The 26637-nt window shown below is 35.0% G+C and overlaps 1 protein-coding gene across 9 annotated transcripts in view; it reads right to left on the bottom strand.

Annotated features, from left to right (window-relative positions):
* The window catches only part of Shal (potassium voltage-gated channel protein Shal), a 222411-nt gene that overhangs the window by 40148 nt on the left and 155626 nt on the right, over nucleotides 1-26637 (bottom strand). For all 9 annotated transcript variants that reach the window (XM_077405680.1, XM_077405679.1, XM_077405676.1 and 6 more), the window contains exon 4: nucleotides 13683-13835. In XM_077405680.1, coding sequence (XP_077261806.1) covers nucleotides 13683-13835 — 153 coding nt within the window. The remainder of the gene's footprint in view (nucleotides 1-13682; nucleotides 13836-26637) is intronic.

Here is a 26637-nt window from a genome sequence, read left to right as displayed (position 1 = left end):
GCAAAGCACTCGTGTAAAGACACGAGGCCGCGTCTTTCGAATATTACACTCCTTTGTTATGTATATACTCATATGCTGAATGACGCCTACCGAGTTTAAATTTATCATAGCGCTTTGAGCATTTTAAACAGCAACACACACACACACACACACACACACACATTCATAAAAGATGTAGAATAACTAAAACTTTTTACGTCAAAAGACGTTTCTCTCAAGTACTAGTTGTATAATAAGACAGCTCTATTTAAAGCTAACATATATTGTGTTTTGCAGATGACGTGTACTTAACTCCAATGCATATGCTATGCAATTATTCCAACATTTATTACAACTATTGGCAAATCAAAAAGGTAATCAACCCTGTTTACAAAAGAAGATAGCCGAGATATAAGTGATAGGTTGAGATCTCAAGATATATGTTTTCTAATTTTCAGAAAAAGACAATAAAAGAATAAAAATAGGATGATAAAAAAACGATATAAGAATAAAAGTATCTTTTGAAAGATGGAGTTTTATACAAATTATTGCTGCGAGTTTTCAAAATCTATTAAATAGTATCTCTTCATACATTTTATACAATAACATTTTTTATGTTTGAAAATCATCAGAACCATTTTAATAATGATTTCTCCCAGTTTTTAACATCTTTCTATAACAACATTAGTTTCGACAATCACAACTGTTTTAATTTAAAAAAAATTAAATTTTAACTTAAAATACTATGCAAAACAAATTATGGTTTTTCATTGTGCAATGACTAATGTTTAACTATAATTTCTATTCTTAAAACCATCAAATTATGTATATATACATACTTCTGACAATCAAAGCTTCACGTAAACTAAAATAATATAAAATGCATTTCGTTGTTAACCATTTGTTATTGCCTGTAATCACGTAAAACTCCAATGTAAATGACACAGGTCGGAATTACGGAATCGATATTTTACGTCGCGCAACGGAGCGCATTTCTCATAGCGGACAACCAAGGCATAATGCGGCTGCTTATTATTGTTGGCGTTAATAGACTCGGATGCGGTTAATTATCAACCGCTGTCCGTCTTGATTAATCGACTCAAAGTACACAAGAACAGTAGAAGTTTATATTAATGCCTTGAAACGCGCATATAATTCTACTGTAAAGAAATATTATTATTAACACAGACCGGATATCAATTTCAATACAAGATCGACATATATATATATATATATATATATATATATATATATATATACAATACATATATATAGATTGACCTATAAAGAATGCATACACTACAAATTATTTAAAGGAGATTTCTCTTCAGCAAATTTTATTGTGAACATTGTATATCATGTAGAATCTCGAATTTAGATTTTTGGCGAATTAAAAGTCACAATATTTAGCAAATAGATTATTTTATTCTGCATTGCTTTACTCTTTTATACATCTCTTGCTTCGATTAATTTAAAAGAACAATATACATAATAATTAAGCACCATTAAAAATAAAAATGTGTGAAAACGCAACATTGATATTTTAACAATATATTCAAAAAAATGCAAATATGAAAATATATGCCAAGTGTCGATTTTGATCGGACGATTTTATGCGCGACGGATTTCTTCGGAGAATCAACATCGAGCCGAACAAAAAGCTGGTGAAAATGGAACGACTGGTATTAGAGAAAAGCTCGAATAAAACGAAGCTTAATGGCTTAATGAGTTCACGTATTAGCAAGGCCGTCTGTCGCTTGTGTATTCCTTATCCTGACATTCCTTTCATCTCGCTTTTTTCACCCTCGAACGTACACAGAGAATCAACAAGAGTTTTCGTAACTAGCGGAGGACGGTTGATCGAAAGGGCTTCGCCTTAATTGAAACGCTACCGCGGCCGCCGGCGCGGTCCGAACGAAAGAAAACGAATATATCACTCGGCCGATTCTGACGAATGAATTATTCACGTGCCGCGCTTGCATGACCGGAAACTGCCTTCGGAATCTCCTGGACTTTTCACGAGCGATTAAATTAACGGTGCTCGACGGAACGGAGCGAACATTCTGCTATTTCATTAATAATATATATCGGACTACTGAAAGAAACGACTGGAACCTTTTGCCCGGCAAATCTAATTTCGATCCTTCCTGCTGATTTAATCTACAACTAGATTAGCAGTTATTACTCTTTGATATAGTAATCTACAGCTTATATTATTAAGATACACAATTCTTAAAAGATTTCTTTTCTTTCAGCTTTTCTATCTCACAAGTTAAATGAATCGCAACGCGCTATTCGAATTCACATTCATTAAAGTAATGCGTATAAAAGATAAAGAAATAAGTCTCTTCTATTTGTTACATTTATATTTACACGGACATCGTATAAAATTACAACGTTATCTCTGTCTATATACCCGTCAGAAAAAAAGGAAATAGATAAAGAGGCTAATGTCGTTTGCATTTCTAAATTAGAACGCAACATTAATTAATTGGACCATTCTCTGTCCGCCAACGCTATCACACGGCGTAAAGCAATTTCCTTAACATCGAAACTAGTCGCCGCGCGGCTATTGAATCGTTATCCCTGACATTACCGCGATTAAAATTAATTTGTCGATCAGAGTTGTACACGTGCGTTTCATGACACGACGTGCATTCGCGATGTATCCCCGCAGTATAGGTGGTCACGCGCGGGCGTTTGTACCAACCGATCGATCATCGTTTTGCAACATGGGTATGCCACTTGCTATTCAGCGTGTACAAACTGCACGCCGCGTACAGATATATGCCAAGCCGCACACGCGACTTGTATATACGTATGGCATGTGTGCGATTGCGGACTGTATAAATAATCGCGTTCGCCGTATTAATCTCGCCGAGGTATCGAGAGCGGATAAATCCCTCGAACGCTCAAAATGTGTTGCTCGCCAACGTTTCAATTGCTCGATTCTGCGTTCGGAATCCGTATTGGCAGCTAAAAATCGAGAATCGTGCGCTTATGTGTGCAAGCGTGTAACGCGATGCTGATAATGAATATGATAAAAGAGAAAAAAGAAAATTGTAACACGTCGTACGTTAATGAATGCTTTTATTGTCAATGAATTAAGACCGGCGTTGTTTTCGTTCGGCTTCGCGTGCCTCCTGGTATGCATATATACTCTCCGTCATTCTTGCATATAAATTCAATCTCTAATTATACACGCCGCGCATCGCGTGACGCATTCGAGGAGACTAAAAATATATTTCTATAATAAAGGTATGATCGGGAGAATGATACCTTTGTGCAAAATATACGCATTAGAGTGCATCTCATTTTCTAAGTCGATGCTATTTTCTGACTGAAAATTGATCCCTCCGCTTTACCTTGACAAGAAATTTTCTTCATAAAATATAGCAAATAAATTGACATAACGAAAGGAGTGTAAATTCTGAAATGCGCGTAATTAAAATCCAACTAATTAGGCTGGAGTCACATGACATGTATTTTCCGCGTAACGCGTAACCGCGTAACTAATTAGAAGCGTTTCGCATTTTTGATTATGCATATTCGCGTTTCTGATTGGTTACGCAATACGCGTTACGCGGAAAATAGTAGTTTATGTGACCGCACCCTTACTCCATGCTAATTACATAAAGTTTCAACTTTAACGTATGTTAAGTAGACAATTTAGCATACAAATTCTTCATTTTAATGTATATTATAATTGATTATTGCTTCGTTCATTAATCACGGATCGTAAAAAACGTAGATTTACTTGGTCAAAAAATTGGTTTTTCAAAGGACACATCAATATATTTATATAATAGATTAATTCGCTTATTTTTATGTATAATTGATGATAGTTGCGATGTGAATGCCGCTTTACGAAAAAATATAAAAGGACGATCAAACCTACTTTCTCTATCCTAAGCGTTATACATCACGTGGCATAACCCTAAGGTCAGGGCCGTTGTATCAACTCAAAGTCGATAATTGTGCAAGGATGACCACACACGCGGTTATATACAGCAACTTGTAAAAACTCGTGCAAACTTGCGCATACGGACAGCGATTTTCTTGTCAAACGTTTATTTTTGGCTCGCTGCCCGACTAGCATTTCCCACCATTTTTTTTCACACTGATAATTGCCCGTTATAATTAGCGCTATCGATTCCTATCCCTTTCCCAACTCAATAACTAGCTTATATCCCGTTACCGCGCTATACACGATATTAGCGATCGTTAATAACCGTTTATTGGATTTAAAAAGTTTATAAACAATTAAAAAAATGGTGCAAATTAAAAATTTGCACTTGGCTTCCTCATAGAGGAGGTGACGTCTTAAGATGCTAATACAGCCCTCTGATTGGCTGATGACGCCTTAAGACTATACTTAAGACGATCTTGAATATAAGATCCGACTATGAATACCGGCCTTAAAGAATTACATAAAATAGAAATAGAGAAGACTGAATAATATAACAAAATAAAAAATAGACCGATATCTTAAAATTTACAGAAGTTAAAGTTATTACAGACATTTTTCTAAAAATTAGGGACCTTTGATCGCATATAAAGCTGAGTCTAATCAACCAAATCTTAAAGAATTATATATGAAATAGGGGTAGAAAAAAGACTGAAAAATATAATAAAATTAAAAATAGATTGATATCTCCAAATTTGCGGAAATTAAAGCATAAACAAACATTTCTGCAAATTCAAAATTTTATTAAAAAAGAACCCCTTGATTATTAGCAATTTTTATTAATTCTATTATATTCTTCAGTTTTTTTATCCCTATTTCATATATAATTTGTTAAGATTTGGTTGATCAATTCGGGAGATATAGAAATTTCGGTAAATTTGGCACAGACATACACACATACCGACATTTTTTTTAATACAACATTTCGACGTTTTAGAACACTTTGAACATATTGACATTAAAAACTCAAAAAACAATCTTTTCTTTGGTTTCTTCTACCCCTATTTCATATATAATTCATTAACATCTGGTTGATTAGAGCCAACTTTATACGCGATCAAAGATTTATATACGAATTTACGATAACAAAGCTTCCTCTATGAGGAAAGAAAAAGAAATAAAAATAACACCTATATATATATATATATATATATATATCAGTAGTCGTCAAATATTGATATCTCTTAATATTAAATATTTCTTTCTTTGATATCTAAATAGCGTTGTCAATAGGTAATAATAATAGGTAATAATAATAAGTAATAATCGTATTAACGTTACAAATTGCGCGCAAAAATATTTTTAATATGTCATAGTTTTTATATCTTACATAAAAAAACTCATGCAAATATAAATATCACAATATTTTATTTTACGTATAATCCATACGCATTACGAACGTATGTACATTTAAAAATAAATAACAAAACAAAGTCCACTCTCTTTCATATTGCACTTTACTGAAAAAAAAAACTGATAAAATATTTCTCAATGCCGCAAACATTTTCATGTTCGTTCTGGCTCTGATTATAGTCTTTATACAAAAAAATGTGTTATTTATATTTGCCTAAAAAAGAGTATGTGAGGAATGAAGAAGTTTATTAAAAAATCTCAGTTTCTTTATTTCCTTGAGTCTTATTTGTTGATTTGATTGCATCATGTCACGCTTAGGCCGCGATACGTGGGGAAAAAAAATAATTACATTATCGAGAGTAACAGACCATTTTCTGGAATGTGGCAAGTATTTCGTAGCTAAAATGTAACAAGGGCCGATCAAAAACTTCGACACAGCGCACGAATATTCTCAATACAACCGTTCTCTCGCAAATCAATTTTAATCTAATGTAAAATCTCAAAGGTATAAAAAAATGTAACTCTCTCTCAAAATAACAAAGTACGACATTTGGCGAAAAAAACTTTAGAAAATAGAAATACTAGATGTGACAATATTTTCAATCAAATACACGACAAGTTGAGATAAATATTTGTATATTCTCCAGGAAATCATGTTACGTCTCATTTTTATTTTCTCCTGACAATCACACGCTGGTTCGCGATCAACCCTTAATCGCCACGTATAATCGATCGCATGACGAATGAATGACGTCGATATATGGATCTCCGTGGAAAAAAAATAAATAAATAAAGGACGCGCGACCGCGTATTTTCTCGTGAACCGATCACAATGGGAAAACTTATGTCAGACTGGCGTGCGTCACCCAGATTGGGAAACGATCGGAAATCTATTTGAAATGAAAAAATACTCAAGTAATCCGATTAATCGATAACATCGCAATTAAATTCCTTACAACAAGACAATAACAACAACCCGTATGATCAGCTTGAAGAAATAATATAGTTAAAAATGTTTGAAATTTCAACATGTATTACATCTGCTTTCGTTTTAATCAATTGAAATTTGGAGGAAGAAAAAAATTAAAACAATACAATCGAGAGAGATTGTCAACACAGTTGATCATTTTTAATTTATGCTCTGAAATGAAACAATAATTATAAGACAATAAGACGGAAAAAAAGTTATTCCAATTGGATGATATTACAACTATAAACTTGTAAATTGCTATTTCCCCGCTGCGAAGGAAGATTACGAATTGCGAATGAGAAAAATTAAAGTCGCACGAAAGTTAGAAATCAAAACTTTTTTCGTTTGATCGTCAACGCAAGCCAGTTTTCGACGAGTTCATGAAACTATGACTTGCATTAATGGATTATTATATATATGTACATCTCTCGCGCACCGTGCGAGCTCCTACATTGTCACCGCGGTTGCATTATCGCTGTCGGTCGATAATTAATCATAATAATTCGAACGCTTTTTTCTTATCGTCGAGCTAACAAGGGAAGAGTTCGTTTCATCTTAAAGCTAGTTTAGGGTAGAAAAATCTATTGATCAACCCTTTTGCCCACCTCTGGCGGTTTTAATCTCGAAACTTCGTTCTTTTACTCGTGACGAATATATCGCTACATTGATAAGGAAAAGTTTCGGAATTCTTCGCGCAATTTTCCGCCACTTTCGGAATTTAAACTGATTATCTCGGCAATAATTACATCATTGCTGAAATATTGCTCGTGATATCACCAATTCGCGATTTCCAGTTCTTAACAGCGATCACTAACGTCACGTAGATTCTAAATCGAAATGCGAAACTGTTTGCGAAATTCTTATCTTAAGATTTAAATATAAACCGTCCACATCGAAGAAACTATTAAAATACAAGAATCTTAACATTAATTGCCTCAAAGCCTATAAATTTTTTATTACGATTTACCTTAATACGAATGCATGATATATATTTCTAATTAAATTTCTATGTTGAAGCCAATTTAGATGTATACGCAAATTTTCTAGAAAATTATCGAAATTTCTGTAAATTCTGAATTATTGTTTATAATTACAAATATGAAGATTCAAAGATCACTTTGCAAGTAGCTCTTTCTTATATTTAGGTTTTAATTAAATATATAATTTCCAGCTTAGCGGATTTGCTTCGCGTTTCGATCAAGCTGAAATACGTTACACTAGCGCGCTCGCAAAAATAACAATTATGATTTCTATGAATAATAAAATACGAGCTGGATTTGTCTCCGGCATATCGATTGGCTGCTCGTTCGTGAATCGGCCACACCGGGTCGGGTTTGCGGTTGAACTTTCGGCGGCGCGGCGTACTCGCGGATAGGCGGAGAGTTCGGTGAGATTTTAATGGAACGGGGATAGATCGAGTTACGGGTTATTAATACGAGCGATTATCAGACGAGAGCACAGGACGGGCGCGAGCTCGGGGCAGGGACTCGATGCGATATATGTCAAGTTAATCTAAAAATGGAAGACATGGGACACGAGGCTGCGGAGAGATACGCTCCCCGCGAGAGATGGGAGTCGACACTATCGCTGGAAGACGGGTCGATTCTATCGGATCTGGATCCCCTATGGATCTAATTGTATAACCACAACGACGCGCAACCCTCGTAATTCTAGCTCCTCTTTCGTTCATTTCTCGAGTTGCTTGCAATTAAATTACATATGTCTAATAATTATTAATTATATTTCATTATAATTATTATTAATTATTAATTAATAATTATATCGTTCATAAAATTGACAAACAAATGTAGCTTTGAAAAGAGGCAAACAAAAGTTTAATTTAACAGATTTGAAACTTGTGATATTGTTACTTCATCTAAAATATAAAATAGCACGTAAGATTAGTTATATAATTGTTGCAATTAAATATAAATTCAATAAATACTTAATTAGGAATAACAAATTTAATAAAGTCTTTTTGTTGAAATTATAAAATACAGGTTGCGTGTCATTGATTTGTGATATGATCGAGAGAAAAAGAGCGACTCGCTCAAATTCTATATCAGTGCAAGGCAAAGGCATCCTATGAATCGAGATCTTTCATGGATCTACAATGTAAATAAAACAAAAGAGTACTTCACTAAACTTCCATGAAAATTAGATGATTTCAATGGAAGACAATATTTCAGATGACGGATAATACTGCTCCACCGACAATATGATCGATATAAAAGGAGTAATGATTTAAGGAAGAAGAAGAATAAGACGAAATACGATAAAGAATATTTGTGATAAAACGGTCGCAATATATATATTAAAAAATTGTTTTTACTTTTTTTTTAAACATAAAAATTACCAGCTATTTTAAAAAGCGTAAATAAATATTGTAAAATTTTAAAAACATAAACCTTAAAAAATTTTTAATTAAATAAGTTAACCTAAATTAAGTCACATTAATGTAATAAAAATTAGGTCTTAATAATTCTTGAAATGAAATATTGTAAGTAGCCTAATTGTAAAAATTGTTCTCATTCAAAATCGCCATCAGTATTTCACGAGCGTAATAAGAATTTAACTTATTCGTAAATTACGTTGTGGATTAACCGACGATTAGAAAGATGAGAAGAAAAGGATATAAAACGGCAGTCGAGTAGGGTCGCAAAAAATGAAAGCCAAGATAACAGAGGCATTTGTTAATGGAATTTCAACGCTGTTTCGTACTGGATCTATTGGTCGAACGGGTTGATGAATGGCTGTTCATTACTTTTCATGTTTTACATTTTTCTTCGTTCATATACTGACCTTGGTTATATGAAGATCGATTTGTATGTAAATTTATGTCGACCGTCACTATCAATATGCGTTGAATGACGACGTTCCTTTTAAAATTTGTCTCGGCTTTGATCTTTGATGCGAGATAAGCGAAAGTTTCTTCTCAAATATGAAAAAATATGTCGATCCTTCGAAAATCCCATTTATGCCATCGAGAGATATAGCAATAATTCCGCGATAAGATATATATTCAGTGTAAATATTCAATATAATTCTACAACTCTCTCAATGATATATTTAGATACCAACCAATAACGTGATATATTATTAGAAATATGGGAATTAATCATACTGCATTTATAAACATTATCAATATGTATTATTACTATAAATATATTGATAAAATTTTGCAAATAACACAAAACAACGTAATAAATTTTTTAAGTAGCTATTATCTCTTCCCGCAATTCTCGGACAAAATGTTCCAGAAAAACCCACTGTGAGTTTTCTTCAGAGTATCAATATGATCCAGTGAGACGACCTTATTTCTTTCGCGCGGCACTCGAAACTATCACTCACAATCAGAGTGATGAAACGAAAACAGATAACGTCGGAAAAAATCGAAGAAATAACGAAGGGAGACAGACACGTGGCCGTTTTCATCTTATCAGATATTCGAAACGATCAAGACTTAAGAATCGCGAAGCTCGCCGAGAATGAAAACAAAAATATATCTGAGAAAATTGAAACCCGCCAGAAAATGTAATTGCGCTTTCTTCAATGTGATAGATCTGGACCGTGATAATTTCCTTGAAGGCAAATTTTTCTATATAAATCATATTCGGCATAATAAGCGAAAAAAAACAATAAAACAAATATTGTTTAAGTGTTATAAATTAAGTAAATTCAAGAATTGTATAAAGAGAGAGAGGAAGACGTTAAAGCAATTATGAAGAAAAATACAATACGGACGAAATAAATATTATCGAAAAAATATCGACATATAAAACTATTGTAATTTAATTTAATTTATTTCTTCTCGTTCTTAAGTAATATTACATAGAGTCCAATTAATATAAATAATATCAAAAATTAAATGGAAGAATAAATTACGAGGAGAGTAAAAAGTTCAGTGCACTTGCCATTACTCTATCTTTATAATTATGACATCGATTTAGAATTTGATAAAGGGATAGCAACTACTATGAGCTAATGTCTTTTCTTTCGGGGATGCCTAGTTACCGACGACAAAATACTGAGTTCGTCGCGATAAATGTGCGCGATAAGATTCTTCGGTCAACGCGTACCTGAGCAATCCTAAAGATTAGTCAATAGAGTAACGTAGCGGAACGGAATGCTCGCATGTGCTGGACACCTCATTTAGCCTGCCAATCTGGACATTTTCAACGATAAATCTCTCTAGAAACCAAGCGAGCGAAACGTCGGCGACCCTATTAATTGCCGCGCCCTCATTATGGAGATTAAAATCGAGATTATCGCCTAATTCCTAAAGCTAGCGCCAGACTATGCGCGTATTCGTAATTCACGTGATTCGCAATCCATGTGTATTAGTATTCGCAAATAGTGCGGAGAGAAAATTCGTCGAATTCGCATTCGTGATTCGTGTTGATTCGCCAGCGTAGTAATTTCTCAACGAATTCAAAGAATGCAAATCACCACGAATCGGTACATTTGTATTGATTCGTATGAATTGCGAAGAGTGGAGGGTCCACGTTGGCAAATAATAAATTTCTGACAAATTACTATGACTCGCAAATCACGAATCGCGCGAATAGCGCATAGTCTAACGTCGGCTTAAGAATATCAATCCAAAATTCGTACCTTCAACGGCAGTGCTGGACAGAGATATTATAGACAATACAGATCAAATCTATGAATCTCTTTCGACAATCGAAGTTTATCTCTAGAACAACTTTAACTTAACTTTGTCGACTTTAATTCGGGATGATCTATCAAGAGCAAACCAGGTGAATTAATTTCTTGACCGCATCCTATCTAGCCTTCAACTTCTCTTATATATTATGCCATTTTTATATTCTTCGAGTTTAGACTCTTCTTATTTGGAATAAAAACGTTTCTCTTTTTGTTATTATATAAAATACATTACAAAAATAATAAATAAATTTGCATATTAAACTTCGTGCTACTTAAGAAAATTAAAGCTCTTTTCTATATTATAATATAATACATTATTCATCTAAATAAACTTGTGTATTTTATAATCATTATTTCAAAAACGCATAACAAGATAAAAACCCTATATTATCAATCTCTAATTAAAAATAAAGTATAATACAAACGTATCAACGAGCATCTTGACTTGGCAAAAAATAAAAACGACGTAACTTGATGAATTTCTAAAAAGGAACGTAAACTATGATTTCATTACTCAGCGCAGTTATTATGGACTACAAGCGAGCTAGGTGTAACTCGACCCGTTCTTGCCTTTAATGAAATTTTGTTTTGTTTTTGTTTTCGTCTTAAAAATCAAAAAATCCAATCTTCTCACCGAATAAATAGACATATCTCCATCAATTTCATTAATCTCCTTAGATCTACGATTTAATCTTCAAGAAAGTTTAACCGCGCTGAAAAACAAACGGTACCGAAAGGATAATTAACATTCTCGCCAGAGAAGAGAAACTGCACGTTGTGTTAATGACAGCAGAAACGAAGATAGAGTATAGCTACGGTGCCCTGCAAAGAAAGACAGAGTACATGCGGCGCGCCTCTGTCTCGTTCTCCGTTCGCGATACGCATTGCAGTTAGTCTTTGTCGTCAGAGGCCCTAGTTAATCGTAAATTTTGACTGAGAGCGACTAGAACGACCATGAGGGATCAAGAATGAGGAGAAACAACTGGCTGCGACCGTTAAGCTGCTCTCTCGGTTGGAAGAGCGTCGTATCCGAGTTAAGCGCTCCTCGGCAAGACGTTCGTTCGTTTAATTAAGGAGGCTCTTACCTCGGTCATAAAACGACAAATCTTTATCAAATTAAATTACGTTGTAAAGTGAACCACAACGAACCGATGCTCAAAACTTTAGCATAGGTTGACGATAAAAATTTTGAAAATATCAGTATTGAAATTCGCATTTTTAACACAGGGCATATGGTAAACACTAAAATTTTTACCGGAAGTGATGTATTTTCTTGGCAAGTTTGCGAGCCAGGTAAACAAAAAACTAAGGAATTGTAGTTAAAATAATAATCTTTCTAATGATAAGAAGAAAACTTGGTGTTGACGATGAGTTATAAAAGATATTGTAGTTTTAATATCACGTACGACAGGTTAGGCGAATGATCTTCCGAATGTCAAAATCGCGCGAAGTTTCTAACCTCACTTGCACGTGTCTTTTCTCTGCGCTGTATGGTAGCGGCATAATTATTCTCTCGCGCATTGACAACCTTTATTTTCGAGAATTTTCCTTTCATTTTCCCTCTCAGCATTCTCACGTTATATCTTTCTTTTGGCTCCATCTCTTCATCGCATCAATCGCTACAACGCTACACGGCTACACCTCACTTAGCTGCAGACTGCTGCAGACGACGTTGTAACACGCGCATGTTATTATTCTGCTCTTTAGCACTAACGTAGTCAGTAACTTATTGTATAAATTTTAATATTTACACTAATAGTAACTAATGTAAAAATCATTATTTATTTTTTTATTTAATTTTCCGATAATTTTATAACCAATTATTAATGATAATTTTTCGGTTGCTACATTGATTAGAGCAGCCGGGTAAGAGCCTCCTTAAGGCCCGGACACATAGAAAAACTTAAGCAGTAAACTCAAGCAGTAAGCAAATCAGCCAATCACAGTCAAGAACTTAAGGCACGGCCCTAAGCGGTAGCGAATCCATACCGTTGATTTCTTACTGCTTAAGTTTAACTGCTTAAGTTTTTCTATGTGCCAAGGCCATTAAGATCCCTTACTCGCGATGTGACTATACAATCGATACGAGCCAGCCTTGTGCGAGTCGCGTTCTCGTATCGATTTAATTCTCCCTCGCACGCGAGTAAAGGTCGGATTCGCCTTGTCGAGCCGAGGAGCGCTTAGAGGAGTAATACTTTCGTCGTACTTGAAGCGATTCATTTCAACGCAATAAGGCTAGAATATGCACCACAAATGTCTCATTCGCGACATCATTCTTTTTCCCCTTAAGTTCATCCGAGAAATTCGCCGTAAATTATTATCAACACCTGAGAACTCGACAGGGATAGCCAACATCAATAACATCATCTTCAAAGAACAAGAATCCCAATCGACAGTTCCAGAATTCGACGAGAGTGACCGGGGGTCGCGATGCGTTTCGTCCCCGGCAATCGATTTCGAAAGATCGATTCCGTCCGCCGAATAATTAAGAATCGCGTGTTCGACAGTCCTTACCCCGGCTCACACCCTCGTCTCGTTGTACGGGCTGGACGAGCTCGCGCCCTGACGACGCTGCCGATCGGTATCGCCCGGCATGTTGAACACGACGTTCGGCACGGTCGTCGGATCGACCGTGGCCGGCTGATAGTGCGAACGACCGGGTTGCGATTGGTGAGAATGGGAGGAGGACGAGGGCGCGGTATCGTTTATAGAGGTAATCGAGGCGAGTATACGTCGACCGCGTACCTGGTAACGTTGGGGGTAGCAGCGCCCGCAGCAGGACTGCAGCAGGCCGCCCCTAGAGGCAGTGCTGTGCGCGGGGGATGTCAGGGGCGATGGCGAGCCCGGCCTCTTTGGAGCACCGTTGTACGGCACCTCCATCTCCACGAATTCGCGGTCCTGGAAAAAACAATAACAAACGGGGATTTTAGGCGAGAGAGCTTTCTCAATCTGACCGGAATTTAAGCTTGGTGGAAGAGACGCTAAAGAAAAAAGCCATGCTTGCAAATTCATTCATGCGCAATGATGATAATGAAGATACTCGTTGAGCTGTGAAAGGTTCAGATAACGAATAAAAGAAATGAAGTAGGTGGAGTAATAAAAAAACTGGGCTAAAGTTAAAGGACAAAACAGATATTCGATGAACTAAAACAGATCGAGACAAGAATAAGAGAAAATGAAGAATGGAAAAAAAGATAAATCAAATCTATGACTGCGTATATACTGTATACACAAAGAAGTACCCAAAAATTTCTGAATAATTTTTAATCTCCTTTGAAGTACTCTCCGTGTGACTTAATGCAACAATCCCAACGTCTCTCTCACTTCAAAAAACACTGTCTCAATTCTTCTTCCAAAATGCTGTTAAAGGTTGCCAGCGATTCTCGTTGAACCTCGTCAATGTCAGCAAAACGCCTCCCTTTATATAAGTTGCTGCTTCATTCGTGGGAATAAAAAAAGTCACAAGGGGCGAGGTCGAGTGAATAGGACGGGTAGGGCGCAGTTACCGTTTTATTTTTAGCCAAAATCTGCTGAACGCTCAAGGCTGTACAGGGGCATTGTCGTGAGGCAGGAACCAATCACTACTCTTCCACTTTTCCACTTTTTTTCTACTCTTCCTCGCCCCTTGTGACTTTTTTACTGCCACGAATGAAGTAGCAGCTTCAGAATCTACTCAAGAATATTCTATAATCTATGCAGAGTAGCAGCAAAACTTTGATGCTGGATTCTTCGGATGATTCTCAATCCAGTGAAGAGCAAAACTACTATAATGCAGCACGATCATTTGCAGAACTAATTATACCATTTAAGAGTAATTTTCTAATTACGTAGCTTCGTAATTGTAATTTTATTATTTTTTTTTAATTTAAAATTATGACGATAATTATATTTCTTTATTTATATTTTAGTTACCAAAAACGAGACATTGAGTTTTTAGAATTTCTTCTCGTAGCTCTTAGACATTCATATGAATCTGAAGCAAAAGCCGACCGAAATAATAGAACAATTTTTTAGGTAAGGGGGAGCCCTGACTCGCCCTGAAAGAATTCAATATAATTATATATTTTTTATTTTTCCATTTTATATTATTTTGCTTCTATTTTTTTTGATACATATTCCGGCGGAAATGCTGAAACCTGGAGACAACCTAGTATAAAAGCTGCTAACATATAATGTTAAAAAATTATATTTTTACCGACATAAGCTTATTAACCGATTTTCGGTTAATAATTTATATATACAGTGCATACATAAGTGTGCGTCAAATAAACACAAATATAGAACAAAGAAAGAAATAATAAGATTCAGTGATAGTTGATCGTTAATAAAATAAGTGAAAATTTGATACGCTTCCCAATTTGGCGAATCAGGATTTTTTTATTCAACATGATAAGTCGTATGGAAATCGTTGAAAGTCGTATGAAAGTCGGTTGAATACTTACTCATCTTAGCTTTTATGTTTTGTAATCAGTTGGATATTAAAATTGATTCACCACACAATTTGCAACTTTTTAACTGAGACTGCAATATATCATCTTTGAATAAATGCTTAATTTTTTCGATTGTCGGTAATTTTTTATGAGAATCCATTGTATATCAAAGGGCATGTGTCTAGCTGCTTACTAAGACTGCGTTCGGGGAGCGCTCTATTAGCGCTATTTGCTTATTCTCTATCGGATCCTTGTTCTTATATACTTGATATAAGCGATAAAGATAGAATGATGCAATAGCGCTAATAGCGCGCTTCCCGAACGCAGCCTATATAGTTCATATAGAAAGAAATTACCTCAACACGCGTTTGAAATACTGATCACAAAGGTAAAAAAAAAACACTATATTTATTTACTAGAATGTATGTAAATATAAATATATAATTATAGGCAGAGAGCTGACGACACTTTTGTATTGTATTATATTGATAAATAATAAGCGAATATTATTTTCTTTAATATAAATAATACTTATTTTCTTTAATATAAAATACATTATTTCCATTAACATTTCTGTTTTACATCAAATTCTTCTGTTTTTTAATATTTTTTGTTTGATGATATGGAAGTTATATACATAAATAAATATATGAATTATATATACATGAGGATATCCAAAAGTTTCTGGAATTATTAAGAAAAGAATAATATTTAAAGTGCACTTATAGATTTGAAACTTTAACCCTCTTTGAAGTATCTACTCTCTATGTGATTTGATGCAACAATCTCAGCGCCTTTCTCACTTCAAGAAACACTAAATTTTTCTTCCACAGAAGAATGTTGTTAAGGACTGCCAGCGTAGTTTTTCATTGAACCTCGCCAATGTCAGCAAAACGCCTCCCTTCTCTCTTCGACCTTTGTGAGCAGATTTCGAACGCTTGTCGAGGCGAATTTTGTATACCACATTTAGTATCTAACAACCTGTATATAGAACTGTTATAATGGTACCGAACGGGAGGCTAATCAGCGAGTTGTGGGATTATTTCGAAAAATTAGAACCTTTGCTCGCAAAGTGCAGGATTTGTGGAGTAGAAATTCGGTCACCCACGTTGAGCAACGTTACAAGTTGTTTAAAAACACACTTACTAAAGTTACCCGAGTCGAAATTTTTAACATAGATTAGGTCTGCAAATTTCGCCGAATTTAGAGAACCAATCTAGACTTTCAAGCGCAAAACAATATATGGCTATTACCCTCTTTTGATGCTACGAATTGTCGCTTATTGCCGTTTATTCCATGTAGGCTTAAAAGAGTATCCGCTGAGAACCTCTAAAAGGGCTTCAGAATCTGTGCTATAAACATTTCTAGGAAATAATTATTTTGAATTATTTAATATTCTTCATTATCTCTCTCTCTCTCTCTCTCTCTCTCTCTCTCTCTCTCTCTCTCTCTCTCTCTCTCTCTCTCTCTCTCTCTCTCTCTCTCTCTCTCTCTCTCTCTCTCTCTCTCTCTCTCTCTCTCTCTCTCATGTACTATACTTGCATTTAATGTGCATCTTGATTTCAATAAACTGTGTATTAATTATATAATTTGCTTACCTGATATATAGACTAAATATGATAAACAAATAATAAATAACATACTTGCTTATCGTATTATATACTCTGTAGTTAATTAAAGTACATAATTAATACATTGCTTATTGAAATTAAGAAATGCATTAAATGTAAGTAGAGTAAATGTAATAATGGAATATTAAATAATTCAAAATATTAGTTTCTTCGTTGTTCTATCATAATTATTTCAATAAAATCTAATACAGTTACACTTTAATACAGCTACCGTTAATAAGTTGCTGTTTAATACAGTTGATTATACTTAATTCTACTGACAATGAGTATATACAGTACTAATAAGAATATTTTTATATTTAAAAATTAAATAAATATTAAATTGTGCCCAGAAACTATATATCACAAAAAAATACATTTGAGATATAATAATAAATAAAAAATATTACTAATTCTATGTTAAGTAAGTAAATATTACTTGGAAACTAGTTTAATTTTTAACACGAATATATTACATTATAAATTATAAGATAATGATACTTTTTTGTAATGTTTTGTAATAATTGATAAATTAAATATTTTTTATACTTTATCTTTATTAATTAAACCAAATATTCAAATATCACAAGTATCATTTATTATATATATATATATATATATATATATATATATATATGTATTTTTTGTATGTATGTAAAGATTAAAAGAAGAACATTGAAGTTTATTGATTTAGATGCTAAAAAGAAGATTCACGCGTGGAACTGACAATGAGTAGAGCAGCGCTGAAGAACGGAAAGAATAATTGGATTGGATAGGAAAATGTAATAAGGAAAACTACGACGTGCAGGATCCTTCTAGGTCTATTCATCTTACGAAAAAGGGCAAGGAGTTGCGAAGCTAAAGATGCCACCAATTCTCAAGTGGAACACATTAATTAGGACACGTCGCAATGGTGAAAAGCTTGAGTTGAACCATGCAAGATGAGACATGGATAAACGCTTTTGTTTATTATTTAACACGCTGAAGAAATGATTAAAAAGCGGTATTGCTTTGTCAATATATTTATCTACAGCGGAAGCACATTAGTTACAACGGGGACATATTTAAAAATTTATCATCACATGATTTTAACCAACTGTAATGAAATTATTATCTAATTAATTATTATTTCTTTGAATATTACACTTAAAAACAAAATGATTAATCGTCTCGTTGCGTGTAAAAAGCACTGCGTTGCATCAGAAAATAAGCATATTAGCAGGCTTTCAGCATAATCACATCTCACACTTTCTTGATGAGTGTAAATTTCCTCTCATATAAAACTTCTCTGACGTATTTTTCATTAAATTTTAATTCCCAACGGGTAATAATTTCGCGCTACAGCTAGCTTAATTAATTAATCCACTTTGCATACAATGTCGCTTTCGCGCCGAGACAGGACGCGGCAAAGCTGTAGGTATTTCTTGACACGTTGCCGTTGCTGACCCAAGTTTCGGTCTGCCATGTATTGCCTTAATCTATGTACGAAGTTGCTATGGTTAACCCGTCTTAAGCCGAGACGAGACAGCAAGTAGCGCGCCCTTACCGTTATTTCTCGCTGTTAAGCCATTTCATACTTGTATGTTGTTCGCGGCTCCACAAACTTCCGTTTGAATTATGTCGTATGTATTTCGCGCGTATTAATTTACAATGGCTAACGCTCTAATTACATCTGCTCACATATATTACTGCTCTTATCAAACGGCGAATAAGCTTCAATGAAATACCGAGAAAAGATAATAATAACTAACGTTTATTTAGTAATTCAATTGATTCACCATGAATAATGATTCGTTTTCCATCGATATCCATGTCATTTACAAACATATTTTGAAAAAATTCAACATTTTTATTTTTTTTATGTCATTTATTTAATCTTTCATGCATATATTGTTCATCAAGTGGCACTAGGACAACAGCAATGGAAAAAATAATTTGCGCTGTTTGGGAGAAGAAAATATGCAAATAAAACTTTGCAAGAAAAGAGTACTTTGTTCTGAATAACTCAGAACTTCTTTTACAGCATTTTTCAATCCAATTCTTTTTCCATCTTTTTCCACTTCAACTTTAATTTTCACTTTTTTAAATTCATCTTTTTACGCAACGCGATGTTTGTCATTGTTTCTTTATTGGGAATAAGTTGTTTAATTATTAGAAAAGTTTCAACAGATATGTAACCCAGGTAGCAAACACTCGTCATTTTGACGTCAATTGACGTCAAAATGACGAGTGCTTGCTACCTGGGTAAAGGTGTACGCGCAAATGTATATACATATACGCGAGGGATTCTGTGATCCACGTAAGAAACAGAATGCCTTGAGGAAATCCTGCGGGGACGATGCTCGGAAAACGAGAGGTTATCGAGTGATCTCAATGTCGCTCGAGTGAACGTCGCGTTCTTGGGCGCTGCGCGAAGGGATATTGCTCGTACAAAATGGAGCAGCGCCTCGATCGCTTTTGCGATAAACGCGTCCGAGCAACTCGACAAGGTCCGCGTAAACTGGCAAAAGCTTTTCACCATGCGATAAATGACGATCGCGATCGTGATAACTGCAGTTTCCTTGCCGTTTTGCAAAATTAGTTGATTAAGATCGTTTCGCTATAGATTGGCGGTATAAGAGAATCCAATTATATATTTTGTATATATAAAATATTTATGTGTAAAACATTGATGAGAGATAAAAAGCATTATAAGTATTGTAGTGGACATAAAGAAAGATAGAATATCGATTACATGATCAAAAATTCTGTATTTATATATGTGCTATATAACGATATAAAAATAAACTGTATATATAGTTGATTTAATAAAAGAATATAATGTAAAAAAAAGAGAGATGCAAGCAACATTTACTGGCTTATTATTATGTCGACATAAAGTATTGATATCATAGTTGTGCAAAAAGATATCGCGTCGTAGAACGGCTTTGTCAGCTTTTCGAAGAATTCCCGAAGGAGCCATGCACGGCTTTCAATGCTACAGATGGCTCGCATTCGAGCGAACTCGATCTTGGAAAACTACAGGATTACTCGCGAGAGACTGTCCGTATTTCAACGCGTAGACCTTCCGGAGGGACGCGATTTGTCCTCGCAAAGCCCTCATCGTTTGAGCCAGGCGTATTCTAATCCCGATGCAAGAGTCAGCAGTGATTTATACAACAGAAACACGCGGGATTATCGTTGACGACCTGCGCCGCAAAATTTACTCCAAATAATTTCACACAATATGAATTATTCGATTTAAAATTATTTAAATTTTTTTTTCGCTGAAAATTTTAAAAAATATTCTATAATTAGTAAAAATTGATTTGCATATACAGAAATTAAAAAGAACATTGAATTTCAATTAGTCTTAAGTACTGTTATAAGAAGCTAATACGGCAAACAATCAAATATCTATTTTTCTTAATTATGTTTCGTTGACTATTTTATTGTAAGTTCTCTATTACTAATTAATTTTACTTCTTGTCATTTTGTTTGTTTCAATCTAATCGTTACTCATTGACTTTTATTTAATCTTAGAACAATTAACGGCTTAATTAAAAATTAAACTGCTGCTCTACTTACTATACGCTACTGACTACTTGTTTTATCCGTTGGATATCCCTATAGCTGTGTCATAGGACTCACAGAATCGCGCATTCAAACATCAAAATTGATGTAACTTTGTCTATAATTTTTTGTATGAGCGTTTTAATGATTTCATAAGGTCAGCTTCTATATTTTATACTCCTTGATAGCGTAAATTATAAGAAAATCACATTATTTGATGTGTATATACATAAAACAAAAATTCTTCATTTCGCTACAAGATTTCTCTAAACCTAAGAGATTCAAGGATTTAAATAACCTCTTTCGGCCTTTATCCGATGCAGCCTGAGAGTTATTCACCCACAAGATCGGCCCATATTCCATCGGCAAAGATCTTCCCGGCTGCCCCTCGGTAAAGGTCAGATTATCCTCGTCCTTATCGCGTCTTTACCACATCCTCGAGGGGTAACCGAGCATAAGAATAAAACGAGGAGCCTTCATGGGGCACGAGATATCGGTCCAATAAAAGACGTCATCTCCCCTGTTATTTTCTCAAGAGAGCTCACTAGTACGCTCCTGCACGTATCACATTGTTCGCGCGGATATCGCGCGAAAGGGAGCGCCCGGTAATGACGGTATCGCAGAAAGATGGATGGGTCGGATGCGCCAGTGCGACGGGCCGATCGATTTCTCGAAATTTTTGCCGATCCCTGATAAGTACTGATGGACGAATAATTAACGTGAAATATGTATCTCGAGGTTCAGACTTTCGATTAGAGCGAGTGCACACCCTCGAATTTTCTTCCGCGTATCATTTTACTTTTAACGCATTCATCCGTAAGCGAGGTTTTTTTACATAAATTAATCTTAAACAGCCGTGTTAAAGTGCAGCCGTGTTAAAGTGCAGCTGTGTTAAAGTGTAACATTGGAACCAAAAAATCGTAAATTCTTATCTCATAGTAGACGCATAAGTTTATCACGCGCAATTACTTGCGTTTAATCAAATTAAATTGCGCAAAATATTTAAAGATGTATTAGGTATCATTAAATAATCATATAAATTAATTTCTATATTTACTTACAATGCTGAAGGAAGGTTAAACGGCCAAAATTCGAGCAAAAGAAATTTTCAGATGTTAGTTTATTTAGAATCAAAATTTAATAAAAATATATGTAAATATATGTTACGCCCAAACACCGAAATCGCTCAGTGAGCGAAAAAAACATCCACAACGCGTTGTGGACGGTGCTGATCGTCCACAACGCGATGCGTGCATTTGAGAAACGTCCACGACGCGTTCTGCATAACTTGATATACTCACAAAGCGAATTTACTTGAGAATTTATAGGAATAATATCAAATTAGAAAACACAAAGATGAATGTTACTCAAATAAAACGTATTTATTACTAATAAATCAAACTATATTAATTATTAGACTCCAGGAACATAATTATTACAGCAATCTGATAACATTACTGTTTAGGAACATTGTTGTCTACGAATGCCAATGTCAGTGATGAGGTGGTTCTTGACTTTGTACGGAGGGAGTCAGCAGCGAATTTTACAAATGTGCTCGAGTATGAGTGACAACACGCAAATAACAAATTTATTTCAAACGCCTATATCAAACGCAATAATAAATTACGGACGATTCTTTACTTCTGACGTCATAATTCAGCAATGACGGATTAGAAACTGTAAGACGCGGCAAGGGTATAGGTATACATTCTCGACACGACACAACCCATGATCGGTGTTCGTAAATCAGTAACTGCCACGTTGCCTCGTAAATAACTCAACGCGGTATCGTGACCCGTCATACTTCGCAATTTTACGACCATAGCGACATTTTGACACTCATGCGATTCCTTGCTTCGCGAAAGGGCAGATCAGCACGTAACTTTTAACGATCGTTCGGAAAATTGCGCATCCTTGAATCCTCTCTACACTCGCATTGTATTGAAAATTGTAAGAGGATACAGTTATGACTCCTGCAGAATTGGTCTCATATAATGCATCTCTAAAGTTATTACTTTTAAATAATTTTTTGTAACAACTATTAATGTGTGTAATTACGTTGTGCAAATGTGGAACATATAGAAATTATCATCCAGCTTCTTTCAAACTATATAGATACAAATCCTTTTATTTTTTGCTTCCTAGCTCATAGAGGAAGCTTTTTGATGGTAAAAAAAATTTTTCAAGATTTTAAAAGAAATGTTTAGAATGTTCCAAAATGTCGAGAAATCATATTAGTATAGAAAATGTCCGGAAGTATGTATGCATGTATGTATGTATGTATGTGTGTGTGTGTGTGTGTGTGTGTGTGTGTGTGTGTATGTGTGCGTGTGCGTGCGTGCGTGCGTGCGCGCGTGCGTGCGTGCGTGTGTGCGTGCGTGCGTGCGTGCGTGCGTGCGTGCGTGCGTGCGTGGGTGCGTGCGTGCGTGCGTGCGTGTGTTTGTGCGTGCGTGTGTTTGTGTGCGCGTTTGTGTTTGTGTGTGTGTGTGTGTGTGTGTGTGTGTGTGTGTGTGTGTGTGTGTGTGTGTGTGTGTGTGTGTGTGTGTGTGTGTGTGTGTGTGTGTGTGTGTGTGTGTGTGTGTGTGTGTGTGTGTGTACGGATTTTTTTAGATGGCAGGCTGGTCTAGTGGCAAAGCGCCACTCGTAACCACGAAGAACCGGCTCGAGTCCACAAAAATTTTAATATTCCAAACGGTATCCCTCTGCATGAAAAATTAACGATGAGGGGACTCTTGTGCGAAAAAGTTGAGCTCCGTCAGCAACTGGCAACTCCTATGTATACCCCCTCCCCATTTCCCATAAAAATCCCTCTATTTGATGTTCAGAATCTTAAAGGAGGGTTTGTGAGCAAGGTTAGCAGTATATCCGGAGTAAAACGAATAAATTCTCACAATATCAGCAATGACCTCGGTCTTATTGATGAGACAGGCTCAAGCCTGATGTTCAAAAAAGAAAAAAAAGAGACAGAAAAAGAAGTTCTTTTTTTTATCAGCTTCCTTCTTTCAAAGTAAAATTTTTTACAATCTTATAAAACACGTAGCGCAGTAGGGGAGTTTAATTTATATACTACATTCATTTATATCGAGCTCAAATTTATCGTACAATGCATATTTATGGCCGCGTATTTCTTTGTCGTACGCGAGATTTAGCTGCTTTTAGAATATTAGAGCGTCACTGAATACCATAAGAGAAGCTAATGGTCCCTTTTATATTCGCTCACATAAAAGGTATCGTTTCCCGCAATGTTTCTTCGGGAACGGATATAACGCCGTAGACACCTGCACTTTCTTGAAAGAGTGCTATTTGCTCTAATGTGTCCCTCGCACGTCGCTGTGCGTAAAATCACTTACCGCTATAAAGTTATGTGAAACAATACGATTGTTGTATCGTAACACAAAAAAGGCTATGTACGTGTAAAAGGGGCTATAAAGATCGGCACTTAGTACGGTACCTGACTATATCGGGTCAGATAACGGCTTTATATACTCATATATATGGATCAAAAATATTTAATAATTTTTATGATTTTATATGTTACACGAGACACATTGGGAATATATCGAATCGTAAGTTCTGGTTTCGGCTTGTTGATAAGGAAACATTGCATTGCATGCATTGTATCGATGCAATGCGCGCGGCAGTTATTAGCAAAAAATTAATTGAAATATACCAGTTATAATAATATAATTATTAATGATTGGAATTGGATGTCGTAGCATAAAAGTGTTTAAATATTGTGCGTGTATATGTGTGTGTTCTTTTCTGCTTTGCATTTTACTCTTATATTTATTATAACCCAATGTAAATTGTGCATTATCACCAATAAACATGAAAAATTCAATATTTAATTATATTTGTTACAAATACCCGCATATAAACATATGTAATAAATCAACTGTAAATTAAAGTGTGAATTAAAGTAATAACGGATAAAAGCACCTACGGTATACCCAACTGCGACGGTACAAACGAGTGAGCCTTAATCGACGTAATATTTTACAACATTCCGCCTCGAGGTACAGAATTGCAATCGAGAATAAACACGCTGCCAGAAGTACAGCAACGGAATTGCGGGCATGCATTGTCTAAATACCACGGTGACTGCGGAATCAACGGAATGACCGCTGCACATACGTCGATGTCGGCCGCAACCCCGACGTACTACATATCAGACATTGGCCGTTTGACAAACTAGACCGATTGTCGGATTCATCAAGATAATCAAGAGCGACACGTTCGGGTATGTAGCATGTTAACTACGGATCTCGACGAAAAAACACTTAGATTCTTAAAGGGGTAAACTTTGTACAATTTAAGATGGAATAAATTCTATACAACTTTAATGTTTTAAAAAAAAAAAGATAAATTTCGAAAATTTGCCGAAACATTAGAAAAAGTAATCGACAATGAAATTTGATTTAAAAAACCGTGATAAAATAGTTTTAATGCACAGAAAAAAAATTGTAAATCAATACTTATATTCTTGTATATATAAGCAAGAATCTATAATCTTGAAGTGAAATATAAATTGCGTTAAACGAAGAAAATTTGTTTAAATAAAAGTACTTATATAGTTTAATCAAGAAAAGAAAGTTAAAACAAAAGTTGATGAAGTTCTTATAAGAAGATTATAGAGATTCTTGCCATTCTTACTTATGTATACAAGAATATAAGTCTTGATTTAACACTTATTTTTTTTCTGTGCGGATATTGTAATAATGTATTTTATAAAATACACTCATTTATTATTTGCGTCAAAACGCCATTTAAATAAAGAAATCACTTTTTCGTTAATATGGTTTAATTGTCCATCATATTTTTCCATCATATTTTTCAAAATTTAGACATCCGATCTTCCAGAGATCATTTAATGGTTTCAAATGTATCAATAAAATGTTAATATAAACAAAATTATCGCACAGACATGTAATTGACGAATTGTCACGCAATATTGCGGATCTTAATTTGCTGTAGTAGGTTCTTTACGGTCGCAAGTATATCGCAACGTCTGACACGAAACGTAGCGACCCAAAAGGATTCCGTCTGGTCACGTCTGCGACAGTCAAATACGTTTTATTCGCTTCACTCTGCGAGTCCTGATACTCCCCAGTCTCATATCCTTCCATCTGTATACTTAACCTTCCACCTTTTTCGAAGGCTTTGTTTCCAGTTGGCCGATATTAAATTCAGGAGCGCCCACGTGCGTCACCCTTTTCGGCGGTAATACATACGTAACTGCGAACCCACCACATTGTGTTCTGCCTCCTCCTTTCTCGGGAAGGGGGAGGGATTAGTTTCGGACAGACATTTGGACGAGGGATATGTGCTATTCCGTGGAACGCGCGCGCCACGAGAAACCCTCTAAAGATTTAATGAGCGGAACACGCGCGAAATTTTTTTTCCCTAACCCAACCAGAAAACATTTTACCGCAGCAATTTTCCGAAATGTCAAATACTAATTAAACCATATATCTCTTTTCAGTTAATATGACATTTGGCTTTTTGCAAAATTTTGCAAAATTACAATTTTGCAAAAAACCAATTTATCTGCAAAATTACAGTGAATTTTTGATAACATTTTTTTAAATCCTGATAAGAAATGTCATTCTATAACGATTCCTCAAAACGTGTTGAATATTAATTTGGACGCAAGTTCTGCAATGCGGAACCAACTCCGAAATTTTGCCCGCTAAAATAAATTTTGCGAAATATGAGAAATAAAATTCCGTGCCAACGTTATCTCAAATATAATAACCGGACTACACAATAAAATTTATCTTATCTTCCTCAAGTGCAATTCCATTTGTTGTGTGCGTTTTTAGAAAATCTTCAGTCCTTTATGACCATTTTGCAATGCAGAACTAAAAATCACGAAAATGGGACTTGGCTCCTTCCTTATTGTACAACTTTGTCCAATTGAGCTTTGAATATTTCATAAAAGACCACAATTTGTACTCAGCTATTATATTTGGCGGAATTAATTCATCTAATACATTTTTCACTTGACTCGTCGCTGCCCCTTTATTGCAATCCCTCGCGTAAGAAAATATTATTTTTATCCCATTTTATTTTATTCAGAATAATTAATACACTTCCTCGCACAAACGC

This window comes from Temnothorax americanus, unplaced genomic scaffold (assembly GCF_048541705.1).
Source record: "Temnothorax americanus isolate GAGA-0224 unplaced genomic scaffold, ASM4854170v1 Scaffold2, whole genome shotgun sequence".
NCBI classification, from domain to species: domain Eukaryota; kingdom Metazoa; phylum Arthropoda; class Insecta; order Hymenoptera; family Formicidae; genus Temnothorax; species Temnothorax americanus.
The sequence above is the reverse complement of the archived record's forward strand: the minus strand, read 5'-3'. Positions and strand labels throughout refer to the sequence as shown.